The sequence below is a fragment of the Varroa destructor genome, unplaced genomic scaffold, assembly GCF_002443255.2.
Source record: "Varroa destructor unplaced genomic scaffold, Vdes_3.0 BEIS01000007.1, whole genome shotgun sequence".
Classification (NCBI taxonomy): Eukaryota; Metazoa; Arthropoda; class Arachnida; order Mesostigmata; family Varroidae; genus Varroa; species Varroa destructor.
Window position 1 is genome coordinate 28,717,881 of NW_019211460.1, and position 15,461 is coordinate 28,733,341.

The window sequence follows — 15,461 nt, forward strand, 5'->3', positions numbered from 1 at the left end:
ACAAACAGCTGGACGTAGGATGCTTTGTGCGATTAAACGCATTAAAACGCTGAACCGGGCGATTGGACACAAGCTAGTAACCCTTCTTCTTGGTGGACAGAAAGTTGAATTATAATAGTGCTGAAGGATTTTTGGTGTTCTATTAGTGAAGTCATGCACATTTGTTTACTATTTTGTCTGCCGTTGCAGCTCTAGGGACAGACTTATTTAATTTCACCATTAGGATGCCTTGATCGATTGAGCCAATAATTAATTAAATTAAACGATCAGCAATTACAGCAAAGACTACATCTCAAGGTAATTCTTTTTTGAACACTCCATTCATATTTTTAATATATCGTAATATATAATACAGCTACATACATTACAATATTGATTTACATAGGTAAACAATTTTTATACCAAAATAATCAGTAATTGACACTTAATTAAAACCACATTATTATTTACAAATTGAGCAACATCGACTATACCTGGATCGCAAAGTATCAAACAGTTTAATTCATTTACTTCATTGAGGACGATATCATATCTGTTTCAGCTCTGAACCCACCCATGTGTGTACGTCATCGCCGATTGCGTCTCCATGGTGACCAAGCGCTATGTCGGAGGATTCTGTTCTCCTATATCCAGAAGTTGTCACCTGTCTAGCAAAATATTCTACCAGCGAGTATTAAATGTACGTTTATTTTATTAGCAATGAAGTACCACGTAACAGTGTAGATTTAATTGTACCTGAACAAATGTTGTGATGGGCTAAAATATTAGCCAACATACTACACAACCTAATCTGTAAGAGGAGAAAAGTAAAAAGTTAGCTGTTACTGATATACTCCCACGAGAGTAATGCAGTATGACAATGACTTTGTAAAGTTTATAAATATTAAATGTAGGAAAATGTCTTCTTCCAGGTGAACAAAATTATTACATGCCTGTATATACACAAACATTTGTGCGTCTAAATAGATTAGCTTGGCTAGAATATATTTATCGTCCGAATTGTGTTACAACGGGTATAATTGGACCGATAAAAGTATGCGTATAGGCAGACTCCTTTCTACAAAATTAATAATCCATGAAAAACGACACTTTCGGAAGGATGCTTGTCATTTTTGACAATCATTTCGTAAGTCGCGTGTTCGGGCAAAATATTTGCAAATCATCACATATGCTTGTATGAACTCAAACTAACAACTTTACTTACGTTTCAGAAGTTAATAGATGGTGCAGTGTCCCTGCAAGAGGTGAAATATGTCATTGTTTAAAGTTCGAGACTTCTGGGAAGCTCGTGGCTCGGACGACGAGGAGTTTTCTGGAAGCGGCGCAGTCTGCTATCAGCTCATTGATGGGCTTGGTAAATATTTTCTATCTCTCATTGCACCAATTCCGATCAAAATCAATGGACTAAATTCGTGCTAAGTATTCCTTGTTTGTTAGGAACATTAATATGTCGAACAATGATGTGCCAGCATCTTAATTGATTGCCAGTTGGTGAATACCAGATAACTTAACTGATATATCGCTTTACGGTTCTCAACTGTTCGAGTGAATCGCTATGCGGAAACTTTGTCGTCTTCAAAACTATTCCTTACAAGGGAGCATATCGTTTAAACGTGCTGCCTACATGCTCTAGAGCAATTGCCCACATCTGCGTATGTTAATTTTTTTTTACGCGGTTATCCTTATACATTTTAATAGGTAGATTAAGATGAACGTCAAAGTAAACGACCACTTATCAACATTTACTACTTGCAAGGCAAGTATTATCATAATACAGTGTCATATTAATAAACCATGACGTCTAAATTTGCGTGAATGTTTTAAGCCCGTCGGTGACTCTTATGTTGGACTTTTTTAAGTGACCCTTCGGATACTGGCTAGAAGCTGTTGGACCGCCTTTGCCGCCGCTTTTTTGTATGCCGATTCCGGAAAAAAACACGTCTTTCAACCTCAGTATATAATACTCAGCTGGTCGTAGATATATGAGTATTGTGTCTTCGGATATAATCATGACCCTATTAACAGCTAAATTAGACGGTGTGAGGTACCGTGTTTTCACACCTATGTCAACAATTCCCTTGTGCAATAATTTCACCAAGCTTTGTGAACGACAATACTGATCACATTTGGTACGAGTTGACGTAATGATCGTAACGACGAACTGGAACACAGGACGACAGGTGGCAACCTCGACGAGCAAAGTTTCCTTTGCTAGATATAAAAAGATACTGGAAGGTTTGAGTGTGGGCATTTGATCGCACATTTCTGTATATTTTCAGTCGCCAACAGAACTGAGGTAGAGAGGCTGACTGGGGAAAAAGGAGCCCTGTTCTTTATCTTGGTAGTTTCGTGGTCTGCAAATTCATTTTGGTATTATGAAAAGATGAAGGGTACAGCAATGGAGAAGCTTTAATCAAAAGCGAACAACCGAGAGAGCCTTGCTTAAGGACTTTTTCGGTTTGGAAACAAAGAATGTTAGGCTCAATTATTTTTGAAGAAAGGATTCGCAGATATCAAAATCGAATGGTGCAATGTTCCGTAGAGTACAGTTCAGATCTGTAGATTTATTCACTACCTTGGTAGAACGTACAAAATGAGCCAACGTTTTTAAAAGGAGATTAACAGATAGAGAAGCTGATTTTTATTTTTCAGAAATGCGTATGACTCAAAACCTTTCACAATGTGTTCATTAGTTTTTTATTGCAATATATATTATTCTGCCGATAACATTAACTATGTCGATGAGTGACGTATGTTTGCCGCATGCGGTGTTTATCGCTTTACCGGTATTTTTTACGACACTTACGCCGATCAACGTTTTTTTTTCTAAATATTTAGCCCTTTTTAGATCTTTTAAAGACTCAGTTCTATATCCTGTGTGGCGTCTTTCGTTGTATTTAGACTGTCTAATAACAGGCAATCTTTCGGGTCTGCTGCGTGTATATCATGTCGAAGGATTAGTGGGGTATCGAGCAGAACATCTGCTCATTGAGCAACAGCTAGAACAGCCCATCCTACAGGTGATGTTATGACAGAACAAACGCCTCACCTAAATGCAGAGAAGTGTTCGAAAGTCAAACTTCTGATTTGGTGCAATCAAGATCACAATTTCCCATATTCTTTTCTATATCTCAACACAATTTCCAGTCTTCCAGGGAAAACGTGCCTCACAAACACGTATTTAACCTTGATTCAACACTCATTTCTCTCATTTGAGCAGCAGTAGTTGTTACTTTAACGTGAGTCGGAGCCGAAGCACGAACACTATCTTATTGATATGCATGTCAAGTGGCGGATTCGAGACAGCGACGCCCTGAACTTAGCTTCCAAGTATAGTCTATTAAGACTGTACTGCACACGTTAGCTAAAAGGACACGCGTCCGTTGCTGCTGCACCATGAGGGCTGCACGTTTATAGCATGATAAATAGATCCTAAGAATGGACCGTATGATTTTATTTATGCCCTTTGATGAAACCTGAATAAAGAAATGAGCTGCGGGTAAAGTTTCACCCGGTTCATGCTAAACGTATTAAAACGCAACTATAATTATTTTTTTATTTAATTCAGATTGAATTCGGCAAGTTTTTATCCAACTCTACTGAGCTTGTCGCCTGTATATTGCACCCGCGGAAGCTCGCAATCATCGCCATCCGAGGTAAGCCATGAAAGCAGAACGTTAAATTATCTTTTCCCATAAATAGTATTATGCTTTGACCGTTCGTAACTACTGAATTGCTGTGGTCCTGAAGCAGGAACTAGCGAAGATATTTGTCATAATTTCTAGAAGGATCTTCAATACATTCTCATTTATACTGTTATCTTTTCATATAGCCGCTATAACTTGTGCCATTTCAGTAAACGCAATGGGTGTTAGCAATCAATTGGAAGCTACCATCAAGCCCCTGTACGAACACAAACTTGAACGTTGCAGCTATGTACTCACTAAAGGGCCCTTTGGAGGAGCTAAAGGTGAGTTGAGGATTTAGTGTACATTTTCTGTTCTACCATTTTGGATTTCCCATGTAAGATTCGCAGTATTCACACAACGTAAGTTTGTAAAGCTCTGATTAGTTGACAACTGTCGATTTGTAGCTGGGAGTAAAGGGACCAGATCTATCAGTCACTTTTAATTTTACTAGGAAGAACGTTTGCGTTATAGGCAAGACAAGAACAAGAGGAAGCAAGAATGCAAAGCTGGTTGCAAAGATCTGAACTCGAAGGTACAGATTGTTAAATATTTGTTTAGTCATTTTTCTATATGCATGTACTTAAGCGCTTCAAGCAAAGGGGGGGGGGAGGTATGAGTACGTATATTTGCATACATTCTTGTACTTTTTTACTGTAGAGCAAATGAAAATACCAACTAGTGCTTTGGTTAAAAGACTGCTTTAAGAGTAGATTTGGCAAACGTCACAAGGGAGAAGCTTCGCCTGATACGTATACACATAGATTCTACACTGCAAGAAGACCTCACGTGGAGCAAGCCATACCTAGAACGGTAATGCATCATTTCCCCTGATAGGGACACTGTGATGATGTGTCTCTGCTCCTGGGCGTTTTCGCCAGGGAGATCATTAAGAAGGTTCCTTCCGACAAATGAGTGGCGGCCATGCAACTTCGCTTGATAACTTTTCTTGTTCGGCAAAAGAGAGTTATAGAATATTTCGACTTTTATAGATGCCGGCATTTTACTCCATTGTTAGATATGTTAGGCAAGTTTTCTCTAAATGTAAGATTACATTGATCTAAAAAAAAAAAACCATAAAAATGATACAAAACGCTCCCCGTGTGTGCAGCATTTGATCTAACTGACGCAGACACAATATGTCCATTGTCTTCACCGGGCTTTTTCTGCTTCATAGAGTATATAATGGGTCTAATATAAATAAATTCTAATAACATAAGAGGCTTATTATGTGATTGTCACTTGCATTCTGGTTATACATATCTGTTCTACATGGAAATATTGATATGGAAGCATAGAGTTCTTGCTCAATGATAATAACTTATTTGATAATAAGTCACTTGAGCTTATCCTTTTTTTGCGATTTAACAGCTGCTGATCTCATCGGCGTACAAAGTGTTGACGGGGTGCTGAGCGTATTTGACCGTGAATCTCACGCGTTCGATAGGCCATTACCTGGAGCCCTTCTGCCTGGTCCCTTCGTCTATATCGAGCAGACGGACTCGTTTGTGACGGTCACCTCGAGCCTCGTCCTGGAAACTTTTCGGTACCAGGTTGGTGACTGCAAGAGATCGTGTCGGAGCCGAAGTTTAGTTCTGCTATAAAATTGCGCTCAGTTATTGCAGTGGTATAGAGATAATTGCAGCTACCTTTCTTTTTCTATTGGATAATCCACATCCCATAGTTTAACCTATATTCTAAGACGGCGGAGGGGGAGTTTTGCCGTTTAGAACGTATTGAAGAATGTGGGCCTAATGTGATTTAGTCCTTTTTTTTGTATAGAAATGCAAAGGAGATGTGTGGTATATTCATAGAAATAGATACAATTAACGGTAGCAATAATGCAAGCTTAGTGCCTTCCGTCCAACTCCAGGTTCTTGCGTCAGCAACGCTCATTGACGATTCGCAGCATGGGGTTCGAGGGAAACGAGTCACGGTAGGTCCCGACTAGTAGCTCTTAATGTTCAAGTTAGTTTTTAGTCAATGCGGATATATGTATCTTTATATGAGCCATTACACATTAAAATATTTCTGCCGAATAACAGGCATTATTAAGGAAGCTACTTTTAAACTGAATTTAAACGATGGAAAGAAGCAACAAAACCTATAAGGGTGATAAGCTCTAACGAAACAGAATGTTTGTGTGCTTCCCGACTGGCAGATTTGCCGATTCGCTGATTGCCTGTGTTGACTTGTATGTGAATATCCATCTCCCAAATTTCAATAAAATACTGGTTATAGTTGTAATTACCACGGCTGTATTGTCTGAGTGTCTTTTTCAGAGCGAATGGAGTCTTACCTTAGGAGAAAGTATCTCGGACCTTCAAGTAGTTCAAGGGCTCGATGAACAACTTGTGTTTGCGCTAGGTAAGCCTAATAGCACAGTCTCTCACATATGTCAGATGTGTCGCAACCGTTACCTCTTTAGATTCACATGCGACCAGGTTGAACTTGAGTTAGTTTGCACTAAATGCTGAGTCAAGCAAAGCTAAAAGTTTGTCGGTAACTAATAACTAAAGCAAAACTGGCGTATCTTTGTAATAGTTTACATACAGGTAAAATCAGATGCGTAGACCTAATTTTTCCATTCCGTGGTACGTAAAAAAATCCATCTCAATTTTGGGTTGACGTTGGTCTTAAGGCTTTAAAAACTCAAAGGCTTGAAAAAGGCGACAAAGACCAAAAAAGTGCAAAAAGGCGCAAAAAGTTTTAAAAAAAAGGCTAATCGTACTATCCTACTTACACCACTAATAGGTAATAAGTGATCCCATTTTAGGAACGTCATTTAACATCACCGTAAGCATTCTGGACTAATAAGAAACGTTTTTCGTGTTATTTTTGATATGTTTTTAATGCCTTTTGTGGATTTTCGATTTTGAGAAAATAGAAATATTTTTCAGGTTTTCCAGAAGCCGTATATCCTCAAATTTGTTATCAATTTAAGGTTTTAGTCAAAAAAAATTTTTTATTGAAGTGTCAAAAATAGCAGGTGAATATATACGTCCCAAAAATTGCTTCAGTTTATTCCTAACAACCCATATCTATCTTACCCGGATATTACCGACAAAATACAAAATTGATTTCAATAATTTTTGGTGAGTGAGCTGATCACAAAACTTTACACTAATAACCTTATGGCTTCGTTCCATGCTCAGAAATTCGAGTAACTATATTAACTATAGTGTGATATGAACCATATGACATGCACCCTTTCTGTGGCGTCGTAAACAGCTGCGTTCCTTTGTCATCATCTGCAGATTCCAATCTAATCAAAAGTAAAATCTTTTAATGAATTTAAATCAGTCCAGTTGAAAGTCTGTTCGCATTAAGTGAGGCTACCAGGATGGTAAGGAACAGAGTAGTAAAAGAACGGAAGTCTAAGTATTCAGCTCAGACGGTACTATTACACTTTCGAAATGATACTCTGTTTACCGCTCAGAAAGAAGCTTCCTTTGATTAGCCTGTATGTAGGCATATAAACATGAAATATAAAAACATCATATTAAGAGCAATGAAATGATATATGAGAAGAACGTACATTTAAATGTATATATTATTCGTTGTTGTTATTGTAATATCGAAATTTCTTTTTAGCTAGATGTTTTTTATACTTGTGTATACCTTTGCCCCTTCAGGCGAACAAACAATGTTTGTATTAAAGAGTAACGCAGAGTTGGTATATACGAAAAGGTTTGATTTCAACCCTCGATGCTTCCACGTATATCAAAGAGGTAAGCAAAATCGAAATCAATTATGTATTGCGGTAGCGGAACATTTTAGTATAGTACACAAAGTAAAAGTTCGAATTTTTTCAAAGGGAATGCATAAAATAAATGGGTGCATTTGGCGAAACCATACGAGGGATTTACGCAATTAAACGCCTCGGGTTTTGCAATATAGGCTTCGCTGATAATTAAAAAGTATTACACGTATGGAATAAGAAACTAACAAACATATTTGATAAGCGACACCCATCATCAATATCATCACTTTTGAGAAAAATCACCCAAACTGAAATTTGTCTAGAAAACTTAATAATTACAGGACGTTAGTAGCCTCTTCGAATCAATTCAGGTGAATCATTATCAGGAATCACATGTGTGTCAATCTTTGAGAAATCATTCTTAACATAACAATGAAGCGTATTGATTTTACCACTTTAACCAGATCCAAAGGATCCATTCTTGTGGACTATGGTCGTCTCCCAAAACAACACAGTTCTTGTTTACGAAAAAACGTCTTTGCGATGGGCAGCGCAGGTGGACGACTCTTCGGGAATAATCTCAATTTTTCGAGCAGATCTTAGCTTTCTAAAGGTGAGCAGACATTGCTATTTAGTGTGACACCCACGCGTCACATATCAAAACTCTTACTCAGTTCATTTCTATTATGGTCATGCTCCAGGCGGCCTACGTTATGTATATTGGAGTAAATGTGCTTAATTACTTGTTACTAACAATGTTTTATTGTAGCTATAGACAGTAAGCCCTGCACAGGGCACGCAATTTTTTTAATTTTTGTTAGAGAAGACCGTATGGTTCTAAAGCATTGCAGTTATCATTTTTACATCATATCGTAAATATAGCTGAAAATGAGATTTTAGTTTAATTGGTTTTTCCCGCGAGCATGTGCCTAAATCAGGTTCCAATGTGTGAGGGCAATGAATTCGCTTATTATTTCTCTATTATCCGAGAGAAACAAAGTAGCAATTAAAGAAAATGATAATAGTACTGAAGTATTTTTGCATTTGTCATAAAAATATTTTCAATATTAACAGTATATTAATATATTAATCGAGTAAGACGTAAAACAGATGCGGCTGCAGGTTGGTGCTACCTAGACCTGTAGCTTAAAAATGTTGGACTGTGAACCAGAGAACAGGGCGACTGTAATCTGGCTTCTTTTTTTCAGAAACAGACCTATCCTACGCAATACATTTCTATCACACATAGAATTCTAGTTCTATTTCATAAATGGTAACCTATTTTTATATAATAAATGAATTAACTACAAATTCATGTTACCTGCGTTGTGAGATATCTGGCATATATTGATCGATTTTAACGATCTAATTTTTTGAAGGTAAAGACGTTCAGCTGAATAGTATTAGCCGATTTCGGCAAAGATAGAAAGTTTGAGCGCCATGTCTAGATATTAGGTCTTGCAATCCATTCCGTTTAAAGAAGTTAAATGTAGTGGAAATAGTGAAGCCTGAACAAGGCGCATGTAGTTACTTGATAGACACCAGTAATTTCGCTACAGACAAAGAATAGTACAAAATTGGTCCAAATTTCCTATAAAAAAAACAAGCTATTGACTATGCTGTAATGTTCAAATATGACCTATTATGTAAAATCGGACTCACATTTTTTCAAAGCGCCGACGTTAATCTATGCGGTAGGGTAGATTTTGCCTCAGAGCTCTATGTTTCGTATTTTACGTCTCGTATCGTCGTTAAACATTCCATCAGACGGCAGGGTCCCACCACGAAACAGAGTGTGTCTATGCCCAGTTTGAACCTAGGCCACAATATGTTTCTAAAATTAACACGCAAATACGTTACCTACTGAGCTATCTCGGGATGTCAGAGCTAGGAAACGACAGCAAGAAGAAAATACATATATGAGCAACAACTTTGTTTTTTAACGGAGTTCCTCTTCAAAAGGGTGTCATCGTTCTTCTGGGTGATAATTCTGCCCTTCGTCTCTGCTACTTGGGCACATCACCCTCGCTGTTTGTAGCCGCAGCCCCAGAACGTCGCGAACTTCCTCAAGATCCCAATGAACTGAAAAAACTTCACGCAATTGCGTCCGGAGGTTAGTTAATCGATTGTTTCGTAGTTTTTGGATAGTACGCCTAATGCCTATGCGAAATTTTCAAAAAGGCTCGATATGTATGTACCTTCATAAGTCCTACAGATACAGCTTGTACCGTAACGTATACAACTAAACCTGCATCTTAGATCGTTGTCTGCAGAGTATTTGTACCTTCCTAATATCTGGCGTTATTCCTCTCTAATATTGCGCCTTTCGTGTTAACAAGTTACCGGGCGTACTGGAGTCTAAGTTATACACCGTCACAGCTTTTTTTCACGATAATAATAATAATACTACGAAATATGTAAGGACACCGTCCTTTCAACTCTACTCTCTCTATGTTACTTTTCATCTAGATGGAAACACGCCATGCCTCGTTATCACCAGTGTTACCATAGTGAAGTTTCCCTTAACGTTTACTGTTCATATGTCTTTTTCGTCAACAAATATAATATGCTATTCAAATTATTTGGAATTCCGGTATACAGTTTTAAACATCGAGGAATCGTCAAACACGACCCTGCATCTAACTGCAACGCTGGGAGGGCTGCAAATGCAGGTAATGTATAGCGAAAATCACATATTCGTAGATGATTTTTTAATGTCTACAGGATTTGTGCTACCCGATTCGATATCACCCAAATGTTGTAGTCGTCATAAAGACACTTGTTCCTAAAAAATCTGACAATTTAAAAAATTCCGATTAATGATTAAATTGACCGGTTCTTGAATTGCTAAATGCAACAGCTATAAGTGCAAACAGTGCTCAAACGACCAGTAACTATCTTCACGGTTGAATAATAAATAAGACACATTCCGAAAGCCGTGAGAAATTTATTTATATGATTGCAATAAATATGGATATCTTAATAGTGAGCTGTAAGTAAGGTAATATTTCTCCTGCTTTGTGAACGCAGCAAGGATTTCCTACTCAAACCGTACAGATAACAGTTGAACCAGCGACAAATTGTGCGCCGCTCGAAACTCGGATCTTGGTTTTACCCGGTTCAGCATTTATTGCAAATCCGCTCGAGTTTAACCTGACCTCCTGTGAGGCTAAAACGCTATTGGAGACAAGTATATCTCCACGTAAAGATTTCGTTCCAGCCGACCTACGCCTGAGGGTCACAGTCATTTATCGGCACCCCAAGTTCGGTATCAAGGTTGGTGGATCAATATGCCAACACTATAATCAATAGCTCAGGCCAAATATACGTATAATTTTCATAGCGCGAACGTTAATAACAGCATCTGGCTGGAGATGACTGAATACAGTGTGTAAATCGAGCCAGCATCCGTGCCATGTTTATCTAAGCTTCTAAAATGAATGTCTCCGCTAATGTATAACTAGCAAGAATACGTATTTGCTTTAAGGCTGCACATCTATCGATGGATCTGCCACTTGAACTGGTGGCCAGAGTACAACCCAATCCGCCAAAGACTGCCAAACATAAGGTAACCATCGAGAGCAGCTTGAGTGTGATTATGCCTCATAAGCTATTTCCTTCACTCGTCAAAGACTCAAGTATCAACGAAGTCGAGTTTGAATACTTCAATGGAGCTCGAGTGGGTTTTTTTGTCGCTGGTAATAAATATCGCATTCAAGGTGAGCAAGAGGCATTTTGTAAACAGATGGCAATGGAAAACTATTTTTTTAATTTCTAATACTACTATTATAGTTTCCGCATTCTGTCCTTGTTAAAAACGTAATACAACGAATTTAGTTTAGCAACTGAATGTATGCTTTCCTTCACTTACTGCACAATTAGTTTATTTTTAAATACCAACATCCGAGATTTTGAAGATTCGAGCAGAGAACAGAGTTTTTTTTTCTAATAAAATTTATCTCTCCTAGCAAGCATACTCAAGTTTTGCATGGTAATTCAGCTGCGACGTCATATTTACCAGGCTTCTTTAATCGTCACACGCTCAACTACGTGAGCGCACTTGTTGATCATATTAACCTTCGTCATCCCTACAGGCGACGTCCACTCCTCGTTAGCTCTTATCCTGAACGAATTCTTAAAACGTGTCCGCAAGGCTCAGCCAGATGTACAGCTTCACACAAAGCCTCCCTCGCTAGATGACTACCTCCAAGCGATAGTAGATCACATACAGGTACCGTTGATTTACTTGCTTCTTTTGAACGAACTTCATTTTGCCGGAACAACGTCCATTTAAATAGCCAATAATCCATACCCAATGCGCTATGATGCCTATAATGTCTTAGCTTACGCGCTGCGCTATTTCGTTACTGTACCTTTACTATACCTTCAGTTATGGCAAATGGAAGAAATATAGCCGAATACGAAATCTGTAAAGCAAGTCTGAAAGTTCATGCTCAGGTGTAAAGCAGTCGAGGCTCGTATCAAACAAAGCTCATATTTAGGTTTTACTATAATATCAGTATCATTCGCACAATAGGTTTGCAGATAAGAGTAGGGTAATCCATCAAAATACGTGGTGCTTTTTTATTGATTCAGTCGGTACTCGCGCTTGAAGATACCGAAAAACGAATGGAACAATTGGCTGGTCAATATCGGGCCGTCGAAAAGCGACTGCTTGCTAAAACCAAAGACAAGACACCGACGCCGTTCAACAACCTTGACAAACTGCTTGACATGACACACCATGATGTAAGTGCTCCCGTAGTCGAACCACAAATCCAAGCCTGTTCTTGGATTGTCCAAGCGACATCTCTTATCGTAGAATACAGATCTCGAAGAAAACCTAACGTTCAACTTTCGTCCTAAATGAAATTTGTAAAATCTCAATGATCTACCTATAAGGTACATTGGGTAACGTTCTCTCTTGCATCATTCATACCAATAGTTTATTGTATCTACCTTGCAGCTCTTGCGCACAGCGGATGAAGGTGTTCGCGTGCAAAGTGGGCTTCCATTAACAGCGTCTTCACTTAATGCCAGTTCAAGTCTTGCTGTACATCAACTTGAGCTGTCAGGACGGATTCAAGCCAAAGACAGGCCACTAATTCAGAGCCTGTTTTATTGCCAAGAAGAAGATCCCTTTAGCGAGGTAAGATTAGTTACACGCTAAGATTATACGATGCAGTAAACCAAGGTTATAAACACTTCCAGGAAACAAAAGCTCAAAAAGAATATTGCCGTGACCGTTCATTTGGTGTTTCCGGTCGTGATGGATCGGTCGGAAGTTCTGGGAGGAGCATACCACGACGGCGTTATGCTCGCTGATGAAACAATTGAAGATTGGACGTAATTTTCACGAAAGTTCCGGCCTGCAGGCACTCCTTGCTACCCTCTGGGACAATCAGCTCAGTAACGAGGAGTTGCAAGCGAGACAGAGGACATTGGAGGGAGTTCGAGAGGAAGACGAGGTAAATCGTGAGGATCAAGAAGCCGACAGAAATAAACGGGATCATGCAATGGAACTACAACAAGAAAAAGTAAATTATTACGATGCTGGCAATGAACTAGCGCCTGCACAGAATCAGCCTAGTAACAACGAAGTGGCAAACGATGATGACTGGTAAATAATGGGCTATGACCAAATTTGTTGTGCAAAGTGATTAGAAACTGGCGGAGATGATAGTGAAAGACGACAATGTACTCCCCACGTTAGACCCAGGACTAACTATCCTGGAAGAGTAATAGCGAAGGAGGTGATCATATGTAAAATCAATAAGGACGGCGTGGCGTACTAATAATAATGATAATGTATTTCCTATACTATAGTAAGTACAAAGCAGTTGATTCATGAGGATCTAACATTTATGTGCATATACTGAGTTGTCAAAAAAGTATTTTCTAGCTAAAGAACTTCAAAGTTACAGATTTCAAATATTATCAGTCTGGAGTTGATATCATTGGAAAGCTGAGAATAATAGATGCGCTAAAATCATTGAAATGCATACAGTTAGATAATAACAAGGTGTTTTAAAGACGAGTGGAATTCGTTTCACTTTGCAGTTGTGTTGCGATGAAGACATAAATGTCGTTCAGGCTCAGAAAAAGATCAGATGAAAGATATATTATCGAAAAGAAGAGCGCAAGGATAATTGTATTGCCTTCGTTTTAGAAATTTCGATCAATGATACTTCTTGCAATAATTGCGAAGAAACTCAATGAAACGATTGCGAAAATTATAAGACTGACACATGAGTAGCTAATGATATTGTCAAGGAACTAAGTATCTATCAGAAACAGTTGGCTACAAAAAAGCTCTATCTCTGAATGCCACACTGATTGACGCAAGTAAAGTTTATCTGAAGTCGCTTAAGACGCAAGACCGTATCTCCATCGATAAAACTTTACGGAAATGAAGGAAATCAAGCCAGTTCTAAAGCGGTTAATCACGAATGACTAAAAGTGAATCACATACGATCCGAGAAATTACGAGAAAGACCAAAGAGGAAAAAAGTCACAGTGAAGTACCCCATAATCTGTGGTATGGTTCAGACTCACGCCAAAGAAAGTGATGCTATGCTATGTTTGGTGGGATCGAAAACGGGTCGCGCATTATGATTTGCTACCGCTGCCTGGCGATAGAGGACCTGGATGGGAGGTTTGAATGCGTCGACGTCTGCGAATCTTGCACCATGAAAGCACCATCATCCTTCGTAGAGTTCCTTTAATGAAGTGAATTGAGTTTCAATAGAAGAATGCAAAAATCACACAAGTCTTAAGGTGATTAGTTACCAGGAAAATAACGAGACGTCATATGTTCATAGTCTAATGTTATTTTAGAGCATTTAAAAAAATGTTTGCTTCAATGTTGACTTTAAAGCGGCCAATACTTTTTCGACAGCCCAATATTTATAAAATAGTATTTTGTGACTACTGCTATGGCTGGATAGGATGGATAGGTGACTCCGCGATGATAGTGTTCTTTGATTTGTGTTCCTTCAAAGCCTGTAATAAATGTGTTCATAGAAGAGGATGAGCGCCTAACTTCTTTGTTAATAGCTCTATACTCAGTGAATCTTGTTTTAATATATAATTTTGGATCTATAGATAAAGGATACCTACGAACTTATTAGCTTACACTTACTTGCTAGCAACTATACCCAATTTAATCTCAATATAATTCGGATACTATATACGATACAATAATACAATATAGGGAAGTCTACCTCTTTTGTGAATGTCGTGTATTTTCGTATGGTTATCCATAAGTTCAAATATATTTTCTTGAAAAATGAAAACCTGACGGTTTCTAACTCTTCTATAAAGACTTCCTATCCCTGCAATTCCATTAGTTCTCATGCACTTCATATATGTTTGTTCCCAAACACGTTGGTACTACGATGATTACGTGTGATTTGAAAGTGGATAATATAGTTTCATTTACATAGCTACTTACCCAAAGTCTGGCCCACGGGGACAGCGTAATGGTCGTATTGTTAGTAGACGCATTCCCGTCATTGTCATAATGGGGGCGGATAGTTTGCAAGAACTTTTCTAAGCTGCTTGTATATAATGGCTTGAGCAGTAAGGAAGCTACCCTCATGCAGGGTGAAAGATTTTTTTTAACAAAGTCCCCCCTTGTCAACGAAGATGTGTATGTATTTCTTCCTAGCATAGCCAGAGACAATCTGCGTGGCCAACCCAATGGTAACCCTCTTTTCTGCAGAACTCAATTCTTTTGAAAGAATTACGTCGGTGATTATGATGTATTTACTAAGCAACAGGATTGAAGTAAAGTGTGCAATTTGGCCAAGGATTTGTGTAGAAATATGACTTTCATAAGGCTCCGGTCAGTTTTTTTTGCTTCGAAGCTGCCGATCGGACTTTTCAATTCGCTCTCAAAGCTAACTATATAGGGACAATTTTGAAATTTTTCGCTTCTAAAGCTGTGCGCGTAATCACCCATATCTCATACGGTGACAACACTGAGTTAAAATGGGTTTGCTTGATATTCTGAATGAATCAAAAAATTCAATAAAAAACCACACCGCCCTGGTTTCAATATTTACTTCATC

The 15,461-nt window shown here is 38.4% G+C and overlaps 1 protein-coding gene and 1 long non-coding RNA gene across 7 annotated transcripts; one reads left to right on the forward strand and one right to left on the reverse strand.

The window, feature by feature from the left end:
• Positions 1 to 31: 31 nt before the first annotated feature.
• Positions 32 to 14,419, forward strand: BBS9 (Bardet-Biedl syndrome 9). 6 transcript variants are annotated; one of them, XM_086974551.1, is made up of 19 exons: positions 32 to 297; positions 542 to 679; positions 1,215 to 1,354; positions 2,902 to 3,020; positions 3,569 to 3,656; positions 3,857 to 3,970; positions 5,058 to 5,239; positions 5,560 to 5,622; positions 5,969 to 6,053; positions 7,322 to 7,417; positions 7,854 to 8,002; positions 9,352 to 9,502; positions 9,991 to 10,061; positions 10,420 to 10,665; positions 10,877 to 11,108; positions 11,484 to 11,620; positions 11,986 to 12,138; positions 12,356 to 12,538; positions 12,675 to 14,419. In XM_086974551.1, exons 3-19 carry the CDS (start codon positions 1,252 to 1,254, stop codon positions 13,011 to 13,013), a joined length of 2,511 nt encoding a protein of 836 aa, XP_086830677.1. In that variant the 5' UTR covers positions 32 to 297; positions 542 to 679; positions 1,215 to 1,251; the 3' UTR covers positions 13,014 to 14,419. The 6 variants fall into 6 exon arrangements, with proteins under 6 accessions (XP_086830677.1, XP_022671300.1, XP_022671301.1 ...); XM_022815565.2 differs by having other exon boundaries at positions 33 to 297; positions 1,212 to 1,354; XM_022815566.2 differs by lacking the exons at positions 32 to 297; positions 542 to 679; positions 2,902 to 3,020 and having other exon boundaries at positions 1,221 to 1,354.
• On the reverse strand, positions 5,111 to 11,542 carry LOC147754541 (uncharacterized). Its single transcript, XR_015316824.1, has 3 exons — positions 11,408 to 11,542; positions 9,052 to 9,480; positions 5,111 to 5,247 (listed from the first exon to the last, which is right to left on the reverse strand). It is a non-coding gene; the product is annotated as an uncharacterized LOC147754541 (long non-coding RNA).
• Positions 14,420 to 15,461: the final 1,042 nt, after the last annotated feature.

Excerpts from the sequence above, each read along its gene's own strand:
- BBS9 (XM_022815564.2), top strand. The coding sequence starts at position 2,736 with ATGTCGATGAGTGACGTATGTTTGCCGCATGCGGTGTTTATCGCTTTA. Across the intron at positions 7,418-7,853 it reads CTTCCACGTATATCAAAGAG|ATCCAAAGGATCCATTCTTG; the intron begins GTAAGCAAAATC and ends CACTTTAACCAG. Across the intron at positions 11,109-11,483 it reads TAATAAATATCGCATTCAAG|GCGACGTCCACTCCTCGTTA; the intron begins GTGAGCAAGAGG and ends TCATCCCTACAG.